Consider the following 12,559-nt stretch of genomic DNA (forward strand, 5'->3'; position numbering starts at 1 on the left):
ATCTCATGTTGCCCAAACCTCTTCCACAGATCCAGAATCCCAAAATGAGGATTAAGCTCTGTAATGTGAATGTAACCATAGAGACAGACAATCATTCACGTTGACACCTACGTGCAACTCACACATTAACCGAACCTGCATGTCTTTACTGTCTTGTAATGTGGGAGGAAAACGGATCTCCCAGAGACTACCCACGCAGGCATGGGGAGAACATGCAACATCCACACAGAAGGGCAGTAACAATGCATCCATCCTCCTTTAAAGCTCTATTAGGATGTTGAACCTGTAGAGTGGGGGTATACAAGCATGTATGTTTCTCCTGCTGCGTGCTGAGGTGCACCTTAGCTGCAGACTTAGCGGGAGGCTGCCTGAACGCCACGTACTAATGAGAGAAATCTGCATGATGCGTGTGGGCGGACACGAGGATAATACATCTCCAAAGAGCAAGCAACAGTAGGCGTACTGATGATTAATGATGATGGACGTGTTCCGGCGTTGTATGGCTTTTACTTTTGTTATCTTTTTGTATTCATTCAGTGATGTTGTTCTTCTCTCATTATTACTTTTCAGAAAACCTTTTTTCATGCCTTTTCTGGTCCTCTATTGTTTGTAGGAGACTGAAGGACTAAGGTGTGATTATATCAAAGTCTTGCTGAATCAGCAAAACAAAAAGCGTTTTTCTAAGCTTATGTAAAGTTGACTTTTTAGAGATTTTTGATTCTCACGACAACAGCTATTCAAAAAGGCCCAACTTTAAACATATGCAACATTAAAATGCAACATGCACATTAATACAGTATATATAGATCGAAAAACATCACATATGATCACAATACTTTTTGCTGATAATACTTTTATTTATTTTTATTTATTTCCTTTTATTACTTTTCAGAATGATCTTTCCCTACTTTTTTGTTGGTCAGTGAATTGATCTGGAAGACTGAAGGATACATTGTGCATGTGCATAATGTTTAAAACCCTCTTGAATCAGCGAAAAGCGACAAAAGGATTTTAAAGTTATGATGATTTCGTAGACCATGATGCATTGCTGTAGATTAAACTACTCGACAGAACACATAGAAGTAGCAATAAGAATGTGCAATAAGACCAACCTTCTTCACATTAATTCAGAAGTCAAATTCGTCCAAAAACATCACACTTAGTAGCTAAACAATGATCGTGGGAACATTTGACTGCACAATCAATACTTTTTCATAATTTAGGTACATGTTTCTTGCAACACTTTTATAACTGAACTAAATATGCAAACATTTTAAATGCAGTAGTGCTTTAGTGTGGTATTAGTACTTTAAATAAGGCAAAAACCAAAATACTTCCACAGAGTCCACAATCAATGTTTTTACATACTGAGTACAAATACATGTTTGAGTACCTCACTTCACTAAGTAGGATTTTGAATGCAGTACTTATACTGCTATACTACTTATACAGTATACATGACTATTTTCACTATGGTATTGGTTATTTTACTTAAGTAAAGGATCTGAAAATGTATTCCACCACACTTTCATGTAATATGTTTGTCTGGAGTTTTGATTCTATATTTGTTTTGTGTGTAGGACATTATATTGTGTGTTATATTGCTTCATGCTTTGATAAGGTATCAGTGTGTGTCTACTGTGAGTGTGTCTGTATGTGTGTTGCTTTCGGACAAAAGTTTACATTTCTTAGCATGTCTCTCTTTTGAAGCCAAATAGCATGTTAGTGTGTTTCCTCCTAACGTAATGCTGATACATGCTGGGGTGAATATGATCATTTTATATTTGTGTTTCTATTCCGGAGTTGGGTATTTCCCTTCTGGCTGTCATTGGCCATCACCTTTTTTTAACTCTCCATCCTTCTCCTGTCATTATTCTCTCCCTTCAGCTCTCAGTCATTGCAGCTTTAAGTTCTCCACTTGTTTTGACAAAACTGTCACTCCATTTTTTAAGTATGGCAGTTTTGCAGTTAAAGGGGTTGGGCTAATGGCATTTTTGAAAGCTTGCAGTTCTTAAGTGAGGTTATTTTTTAAATGTTTCTCAGCAGAAAGTTTGCCTCATAGCAGATGCAGAACATTATGGGAAAATGTAGAAGATGTGAATGCTGTATGGTAAATTGCAGACTATAGGTGTTACATCAACAACCAGTAGACTTGGGGAGTAATGGATTACAGGTAACATAACGTTATAAACCCTGACCACCAGTAACTACAAGTGTTGCCATATCAACCAGAACTTAAATTCCTGTTAAGTTAAATGTTTACTGTCAAACACTACAGCAGAAAAAATATACGATTTTGTTGACACCAGTATCATTATTCATCCTGCTAATCCGTCAAATTCCTTACAGCTTCCTAATCAAGTAAATATTAGTCGAAAAAACGTTGGCCAAAACAGCTTTCTGGCATCAACGCCAATGTATTACATGAGACAATATGTGCAATATTTGTACAGTTTCTTTCTCTCTGCTATCATATGCCAAATTATTGCAAGTATCCAGCCAGACACACGTCAGCACGAGTTTTACATCTTTGTTTTGTAATATGCATCCGTCAGTTAAATGTGCCGCCTTCGATTCAAGGAATTGATATGTTCGGAAGGATATCATTCCAATATATCGGATCATTTGGAACCGGTTCTCTATTGGAAGGAGAGTAATTGGATATTATTGTTCTTACAACTTTGCAATGACTATTCCCCCTGCACAAAGCCAGGTCCATTAACAAATGCACAAAACGTGCACAGATCTCTGAACCCAGCCCCATCCAACACTCACACTAATGCTTGTGTGGAAGAAAATCCCTCCTGACTGGCTTCAAGATATTGTGCAAAGCTTCCCAGAAGAGTGACTGCTGTTATGGTTTAGGAAAGAAGTGTTCATCAATCACCCATGGAAGTACAGTTGGGATGTCTCCCAACATGCAGTATATAACAAGAAGTACCAAAGCTTTTCTGGCCTTATGATGGGCCGGCACCTGGGTAAAACACCATACAGCATTCACTGAAGCATTACCGTTAGCTACACATTAGCTTACCGTTACCTTTGGTTTTTCAAATGATGTATCTTCCTTTTTCGTATTTAAAACTGTGTTATTCTGACATTCAAATGTTGAGCTCTTTGGGTGGCATCAGACCTTTGTCTATGTGTGTTGCTCTCCATCACATCACCCCACTTTCTGCACAGCAATCCCAGCTGTAAATGTTAGTGTAGAATTTGTCTTTCACTTCCTGTGGGCTGAGACATTGTTATCCCCAACACCTGGAATTAATCTGGGCAGACTACAGTGTCTCCGTGTGGGTGTGACGCTCCTCTCGGCTGCATCCAGAATTGATCATTTAAGCTCAAACAGGTGTATTTATACATGCAACTCGTATATCAGTCAGTTTTCTGCTCTGACTTCACACCACGGTGACACAGATGGGGAGTCAAATCAATCGCAGACACCCTGATGTGTCTTTCTCTCATTGATTGCTGATGTCTGCGTTTCATGGCAATAGTGATCGGCCCGACCCAAACAGAGGAGCTTTAAAAGGTCAGCCACCGGCAACATGCCTGTTTGCTGGAGGTCAGAGCCAATCAGCAACTTCCTGGCAGCATGACTCACTGTCAGACATTACGATCCTTTACGCTCCTATGTCCTCGCCGAAGCACCAACAAAACTCATAAAGTTTGGTTCGGCAGGGAGGGGATTCATCATATTAATGTCTTTTATGGCTTGATTTTGTGAGGGACACAAATGTAGGTGTTCAAGGTTCCCCCATCCTTTCAGCTTGCCGTGCAGTCGTCCACGCTGTCTGCCTGTTAGAAGTTTGTTTGGTTTCATCACTGCGGGAATAAAGAGGGTATAGAGAAAATTGGATAAGGGTAGAAAAGCAGAGACACTGGGTGTTTCTCAATGTCGAGGAAGGCTGCTCCAGAGCCACTATTTCAAGCATACTACATCATCGAGTGCCGCCGAAGGACTGTTCCAATGTCCAGGATGCTTGGAATTCTACCGAGGCCGGCATACTTCGTTGCGGGAAATTTCGAGGCTGCACATGTGTATGGTCTTAAAATCCCCACAATGCTTTGTGCACAGACCAATTTCCAAATTGTTGGCGGAAATAGTGCTCCATTTAAGGCGGGGCCTCGCATTTGACGCACACCTGCACAGTGTTAATTTCGTCAACGAAAACTATGATGAAAAATGTTCGTCAACGACCTTTTTTACATGACTAAGACGAGACGATGACGAGCTAAAAATAGATTCTTGATAACGAAAACTTTGACGAAATGTATATTTAGTTTTCGTTGACGGGACGGGACTAAGGTGTTAATGGTGGACTATCGGACATTCAAAATGCAGGGTATTTCCCCCCAATTGTCCGTGTTGTCTGTCAAAATGCAACTTAGGTTTCTAACATGCAATATCATTATTTCCGCTCTCTTCACTCCAGAAGATATGATGAATTGGAAATGGGGGACCCTGATGTAAACAAGACGAAAGTCTTTCTCTGGTCTGCATCCCCTTAACAATTGTATGTTTTGAGCTGTAGCCTACTGTACTGTACCCAATATACAAGCTGTTAATAAACTTTTCAATCAATCAATCAAAGAGCGATCTCCCTGTGTCTCTCTGTGTGCGGGGGGCGGGGCCTAACAGGCACAGCCGGGGACGGAGCGTTCAGAAGTATAGAGACACTCTACAAGGCTCGATGTGGACAAAGCTCGTTTGCTATTAGTGTTTTCGCGTTAGCGCGTTGACACGACATGTCATATTCAGTCGGAGAAATGCACAATTTTCGACTTCCTTAACTCGTCTGTTGCCCCAATTACGAGCAGTGTTGGGACTAACGCGTCACACAGTAACGCGTTACTGTAACGCCGTTATTTTTGGCAGTAACTAGTACTCGCATTACTTTTTAAATTCAGTAACTCAGTTACCGTTACTACATGGTGCGTTACTCCGTTATTTTTTTGTATATAGTCAACAGCCAGGCGAACAGAGATGAGAACTGTACTTAAGTACAGTACTTGAGCAAATGTACTTAGATACTTCCTGTGTCACATGCGGAGACGGGCAGTGGGCGTGTTTGTGTTGTTTACTAACAAGACTATCATGGCGGCGGCGGAGCTCAAGTCTAGTTTCTCCACCTGGAGATATTCTCACTATTTCACTTTTGTCGAGCACAAAGAAAAGAAAGTTTCTGTTAAATGTAAGTTGTGTCCTGGCGGGTCAAAGATCCTATCTACTGCCCAAACCAGTAATTCAAATCTCTTAAAACATCTGCAAAAACAACATGCTGGGACGAAGCTAGTAGCTAAGACCACAGAGACTCAGCCGACGCCACTCCACCTCCACCTAAGCAACAGCGGTAACGCATTACTTTTTGGTGTAAGTAACTAGTAAAGTAACTGAGTTACTTTTGAAATGAAGTAACTAGTAATGGTAACTAGTTACTGGTTTTCAGTAACTAGCACAACACTGATTACGAGTAACGTTATCACATCAGGTTCCTACTCAGATCTTGTAGTTAAGTAAAAAAAATACCATAGTGTAGGAAGAGTTCCTCAAGTAAAAGTATGATCATCAAAATATAGTGAAAGTAGCGACAGTAAAAGTAGTCATTGTGCAGATTGGTCCATTTCAGAATAATATGATATGTTTTATAATGATTGATCATTAAAGTGTTGTCAAAGCGGGTAAAGGTGCAGCTAGTTTGAAGGACTTTGTATACTGCATAAATGTAATTTTTCTTCGACTAAAACTAGACTAAAACGTTTTGAGTTTTCGTCGACTAAAACTAGACTAAAACTATGAAGGATAGAAATGACTAAAATGTGACTAAAACTAATAACCATTTTCGTCTAAAGACTAAGACTAAATCAAAAACAGCTGCCAAAATTAACACTGCACCTGCACACCTGTTGGCCTGTTCCACCATTCTTCGTTTTCCGAGGCTAGGAAGGATTCTTGCCTTGCTTCTGAAGGACCTGACTCGGAGGGACATGTCCTACCAAGGAAGCGTCCTCGACATTGAGAAACACCCACTGTACCCTGAGCGCATGTCCTTCAACACGTTCGGAAGTTTCTCTCCTGATTTGTTTCAGTGTCTATGTGTTACCCCCCACCTGTCTTTCCTGTGTCTTCTTCAATCCCTTTCTCTGCTGTTGATTTTCTTTTTTGTCTCTTTCCTGTTTGTTATCTACAAACTGTTTATCGACAACCAGAGTTGGGAAGTAGTGGAGTAAAAATACCTTGTTACTGTACTTAAGTATATTTCTCTGGTATCAGTACTTTACTCCACTACTTATTTTTCTGACGACTTTTTACCTTTAATTCTTTCATTTTTACACAAATACCTGTACTTTCTACTTCTTACATGTTGAACTCAAATACCTGTACTTTCTACTTCTTACATTTTCAAAACAGGCTGGTTACTTTAGTTTGAATGTGTGTTTGGTGGCGTGATCATTATTATGTAGTCATTGCGTGCCTATTGATTTGAACATGATCCGTGTATCCATCATTTCCTGGTCTTCTCTAAAGAAGAGGGACCAATGGAAACGTTGTCATGTTGCCGTTGTTCAGCATGGAAACATTCATTAGCTAACAATGACATTATTGTTCTATTAATATAAAGGGAGGTCAGGTACTCTTTAAAACAGCTGATAGTTATGGGTACTTTTTACTGAAGTACATTTCAAAGCCCATCCTTCTTTACTTTTACTTGAGTAAAGACGTTTAGTCAATACTTCTACTTTTACAAGAGTAGTTATAAACACGGGTATCTGTACTTCTACTCGAGTAAAGGATGTGTGTACTTTTTCCATCTCTGTCGACAACTCCCTACTCCTCTTCTCTTCTCAACTTCACTTTTTCTCTTTCCTCCCTTCCATTCCCTCTATCTCCTCCATGCAGCTGTACGATCTGGGCTCCCCGGCTGACTCCAACTCCAGCTCTCCCGGCTGTCTGACCACCGACAGCAGCTGTGTCAACATGGGCTATCCGTCCTGCGGCCACCGGGGACGCTGTCACGGCGAGTGGGGCTCCTTCAGCTGCCAGTGTTTGCCGGGATACGCGGGCCACCAGTGTGAAGAGGGTAAGCCAAACTTATTTTGGACCTATGAATTAAAGGGATACGTCAACTGTGTGGTGGATTGTACCATTAGCAACAAAACAAAACCCATCCGTGCATCTATGAAAGATCAGTGGAAACTATGGTGAGACCCAGAATATAAATCAAAGCGTAGTTTGTAGTTAATCAAAATGGGGAGAAGCAGTAAGGTCTGGAAGTTTTAAACCAGAATATGTAGTTTGGCTATCAACCAGAAAAAGGGGCACTTTAATGCAACAATCCTGTGGGAGCCATCAGGGAAGTAGTATGATGAGAGTCAGGCAGGACCACAGCAACAGGCTCAGCCACGACTCAGGATCCCGGCGTAGATAGACACCAAAAAGAAATTTGGGGGAAGCTGGGTTATTGGGAACATGAGTACACAGGTACAGACCAGGCCCGGTTCCAGAACAAAGTGACTCAGGGTGCATCTGAGATTAGAGAGGGTGCAGTGGTAAAGTGCTATTTTTATATGTGGGGAGTGGACCCAGCGCCCTCTAGGGGGGTCCGGGGGTATGCTCCCCCGGGAAGATTTATTTTTAAATATTGAAGTTAATAGCATCAATCTGATGCACTTTGAGAGCAAAATGAAGAGATCTATGGATACATCTCAACACCTATATGAAACAGAACTGTAAACAGATGTACTTATTCTTTATGGATATTTTACAAATCACTCCCCTTTTAAGACCGTAATGTCTACAGGCATACCAGAAGATGGCATCATTTGTACAGGAATATTCCAGCCAATCTCTGTTTTGAAACCATGAGTTGCAAAATGAGCGCCTTACCCCACTGTACAGGCGAGTTGGGTACTTTCTTAACACTAGAACCGCCAATCGGGTCAATTTGACCCAGAGCTGTTTTTTATTGTAGGCTATGTAACTTTTTTTCAATAAAATATTAAAGTCTCCCAGTCCGTGACTTTTCTTGAAAGTGTGTTATGTAGCACTCTATGTTGTTAAAAATTGTCAATATGAAGTCAGATTGAAGAAATCGCCAAAGAAATTGCCATTTATGGACTATTTCCGCCCAGCGGGTCATATTGACCCAACCCCTTTTCGCGCTATTAATTTTGCGTGTAAACAAACATGACGTGTTGCTATAGCAACGACTTTTGTCTACTGCGGTTCCTTATAGATTGAGAGAGAGAGAGATAGATAGATATATTGATAGTGACAGTCTGTAGTCAAGGAGCACGCTCACGGGAGACTGCTTGCGCTGCGCTCCGCAGCAAACAGCTGTTTGCTTTTCACCCAACAACGACAACCGCCTCAGGAAACGCTATGTTGTAGCATTAATAAACGAAACAATTGAACAAAATTGCTTGTCAAAATACCAATACCATAGGACAATTTTTCTCTTTAAAGCAATACTTTTACCTTGAAAATCAATGCATTCTAATACCGGGTCAATTTGACCCCGGTGGCGGTTTTAGGTATAAAAAATCTCTGGCGGTTCTAGTGTTAAATATACCTGGGCAGGCTCTGTTTTGCCGAGGTCCTCTGGCACTTGCGGGCTGCCGAGGGGTGGCGGTGTTTGGGGCAACGAAGACGGCTGCGGCTGCTCCACCTCCGTGGGCGAGGCGGGCAAAGCTGGTGAGTCGGGCGGGAGGACGTTAGTGTCCACGACAGTGGCCGCGGGTAACGTAATGTCCCCATGATCTGAACTGTTATTACCTGCAGTCGATGCAGTGTTACTGCTGGCGATAAGGGCTGGTGGTTTTAACCATTTTCTGATGTCTATCATTGACTGCTGTGTAAGCACCTTGCAGATGACGAACGCGCAGCGGCACAGGTCACACGCACCTCACATAATAACGTTACTTACCGTTTAATTTGACCAAATAAATGCAGCAAACAATGTTATTTAACCACAATTTAATTTATTTCAACTATATTCTTATTATTATTATTATTAATACTATTATTATTATTGTTATTATATATGTAATATTTTTCACTTTTAATTTTATTTTCACTTTTAATTTATTTATTTTTCACTTTTAATTTTTCAAATGAGGGTGCATAACGACTCAACTGAGGGTGCAACGCACCCTTATGCACCCCCGTAGAACCGGGCCTGGTACATACAGAGAGAAGGAAGAAGTAAGGTGTCCCCCGACAGTCTACTCTAAGCCTATAGCAGCAAAATAAGCTTTATCAAAAAGGAAGGTCACACCAAGCCGATTTCGGCCGTCGATAGATGTCTGGCCGTGCGGAGGCTGTCGGCAAAATAAATCACTCTGATTGGCTGTTCAGCTTAGCGAAACACTATTTGCCTGAATGGGAGTGGAGCAGTAGTACTTTAAAATGTACTTTGTAACTGTCCACAATATGCCTAGAAGTATTTTAATGTTGTAGCTGTTCAAGATGGTCATTTTTAAATGTTTTAAATATATACTGTTAGTAGTTAAACCAATAATAATGCTATGGCTGCAACTGACAGTTATGTAGGCACTTTTAAATGTGTTCTTAATGCTGTGTGATTAAAAAAATAAACACAAATAGCAGGATAGGCATACATATTTGCTATATCTTTCCCCACTGAAAAGGCACTGCACCGATACTGTTAAAATATTGGCATAGTTCATCCCTGTGCTGATTGGCTCTAGCTGTAGCATATAGCTATTTGTATATATCACGCAGTCTGTCTTCTGGTTGCCTCTTTTGAATGACGAATACACACTACCTCCGCCTGCTGGTAAGGAGAGTGATTGCCACTCACGCATGCGCAGTTCGTACGTGCTACTTGGCCGTCGGCTTGGCCGTCTGAGTGTGTTCCAGTGCGACTGTTTGGCCAAGACGCAGAGACGTGAGGCGACACAACAGTCGTGTTCCATCGGGACGTGTTCTTTGGTGTCAGTTTGCTGTGTAGGGGCCTTTAAGCGCACTCTTAAAAACGGATAGGCTGTCTGCCGCCCGAACACAAACTGGAAGCTGATTCCACAAGTAGAGCTTGATAAGAAAAGGCTCTGGCTCCCATTGTACTTTTAGAGACTCTAGGAACAACCAACAACCCTGCATTCTAGGAACGCAATGCCCTAGTTGGACAGTAGGGTACAATGAGTTGGCGCCTGCCCGTTAAAGGCTTTGTAGGCGAGAAGAAGCATTTTAAATTCTATCCTGTGTTCTATAGGGAGCCAGTGTAAGGCAGCCAGAACAGGAGTAATGTGGTCCCTTTTCTTAACTCTGGTTAGTACACGTGCTGCAGCATTTTGAATCAGCTGAAGCGACTGACTTCTTGGTACACCCTGATAATAAAGAGTTACAATAATCCAGCCTTGAAGTAACAAATGTATGGACTAGTTTCTCTGCTGTTTTGAGGCAAGATATGCCTTATTTTTGCAATGTTACTTAAGCCCCTTTCACACCAGCGCTTTTTCAGCTCCGGCTCGGAGCTGGAGCCTGAAAAGCGCCGGTTTTTCCTGTTCACACCGCAGCGGCGCCGGCTCTTAGCTCCGGAATCCGGTTCACTTCCAGCTCCAAAAAATTGTCGGTCTAGAGGCAAGAGCTTCGGAGCTAAGAGGCGGCGTCGCTTACGTCTCTCTTACGTCGAGGCGTGCAGGAAACTAAACCCACCTCCCCTGAACATGGGTCGACTGTCATGCCTGCCTACAAGCAGTAGTGCTTATAAACACACTTTATAAAGTCAGGCAACACTAACCAGGCTTCGTGTGATTCTGTTTATTTGTACCTTACTTTGACCATCCGTTCACTGTTATTGATCCTTGTGGAGAGAGGCAGACGTGTTGTTTTGTATTATAGCAGCTATCGGATGGAATCAATACATGGGCTGCACAGGTTGTCGTGTCCGACTATCACGAGTAGAATCATAATAAAAATACGCCGGTAAAATGTGCCTGTAGAAAACGGTTTATGCCACAATAGGATAGCAATAGCAAGTAGTCAGTTTAGCTTCGGTTGCTATGCTAACATCACCCATTTTATACCAGAGAAACTTTCATAACAGCGTTGTGATGCCAAACAGCGTCAATTCAGACTGACACACATTCACTTAGGCTAAGGGGAACTATGTGCTGCTTGTGTGAGTCGGACAGTGAATACTTTAGAGCGGCCGCAGCTGTGTGAGCTAACCGGGAGCTAACGGGAGAATAAACTCCCGTGGAAGAGCAGCCAACACTGCAGCGGTCGGTAAATGCTGCAGAAACACATTCATAAACAATGAACCACGGCACTCTGGAGCAAAGTATAAGGTTGGAGAAGTCGTTATTTAATTTATTCTGGCTTCATGTGATTAAAAGCAACACGATTATCAACCCGACGCAGTTCCCCGTTGTTGTTGTGAGCGCCGTAATGCCGTTGGGGAGCAAATCAGCGATGTGAACGGTGACGTCATGACGCAGCAGCGGCAGCACCAGTCGGGTGCTGGGCGGTGTGAACAGAGCGGGAGCAGAAAAGGGAAACTGGAGCTGAACCAGAAAAGCTCTAGCTCAGAGCTAGAAAGGGAAAAGCGCTGGTGTGAAAGCCGCAATAGATGGAAGTAGGCGGTCCGTGAGATACATTTTATGTCGGCGTTAAAGGATAAATCCTGATCAAATATAACACCAAGGTTCCTTACAGTCTCACTGGAGGCCAAATTAATGGCATCCATAGTTAGTATATCTTTAGATAATTTGTTTCGTAGATTTCACACCGGAGTACTTTTCCCCTTTAGTTCCGTTAGTAGCCCTTATGTTGCGTTCACACCAAAAAGAGTACTTCGTGCCGGGAACTTTTAACCCCATTTGTAGTGCCTGCTAGAGAGGTGGTACTATCCTGGGGGGAAAAAGTGCCCCAGTTCTGATTGGCTGGGCGAATTGCAAACCACGCCCCGTAAAACTCTGAAAAGTTTTGTGAAGCCGCCATTGTATTTGTGGCATTAGCATTATTAGCATTAGCCCCGCGCACCAACGGAGAGAGAATAACTTCTGGCAACACAAAAAAAAACATGGGAGCGGTGAAGATGAGGAGGTGTCGGCGTTCTGGCGATTTACTCGGAAGGCTTCAGTAGAAGCTGCTGGGAGTCCCAGCAGCTTCTACTGAAGCCAGTCTCCAACTCCGGGGACTTCCGGCCGGGGACTCCGGACGGCAGTATACGCCGTGAAGTTGTTTGCAGCCTGCCAGTAAACCCAAAGCAGAAGAAGACGAAGTGACGTCAGCGGCTCATTTGCGTAATCTTCCCTCAGGGAAAAGTACTCCGGTGTGAACGCGATTGGTACTTAGTGCCCTGGGGTAATAAGTGCCGGGGCACTAAGTGCCGGCACTAAGTACTGCAAAGTACGCGGTGTGAACATTTAAGGTCCTCCACGTTTTTAAGTCCTTGATTGAATTTTATTTAGATGATTGGTTTCATCAGGCTTTATGGATAAACATTTCACAGTAGAGAAATATAATATAAATATGACCATGTAAATAATATAAATATGACCCTGTAAATATATGGATTTCCCAATGGCAACC

At 42.3% G+C, this 12,559-nt stretch overlaps 1 protein-coding gene across 1 annotated transcript in view; it reads left to right on the top strand.

Annotated features, from left to right (window-relative positions):
• Nucleotides 1-12,559, top strand: part of LOC117551614 (neural-cadherin-like) — a 508,256-nt gene that overhangs the window by 413,366 nt on the left and 82,331 nt on the right. Inside the window, exon 31 of the mRNA XM_034224543.1 lies at nucleotides 6,902-7,082. Coding sequence (XP_034080434.1) covers nucleotides 6,902-7,082 — 181 coding nt within the window. The remainder of the gene's footprint in view (nucleotides 1-6,901; nucleotides 7,083-12,559) is intronic.

The sequence above is a fragment of the Gymnodraco acuticeps genome, unplaced genomic scaffold, assembly GCF_902827175.1.
Source record: "Gymnodraco acuticeps unplaced genomic scaffold, fGymAcu1.1, whole genome shotgun sequence".
In the NCBI taxonomy this organism is placed as follows: Eukaryota; Metazoa; Chordata; class Actinopteri; order Perciformes; family Bathydraconidae; genus Gymnodraco; species Gymnodraco acuticeps.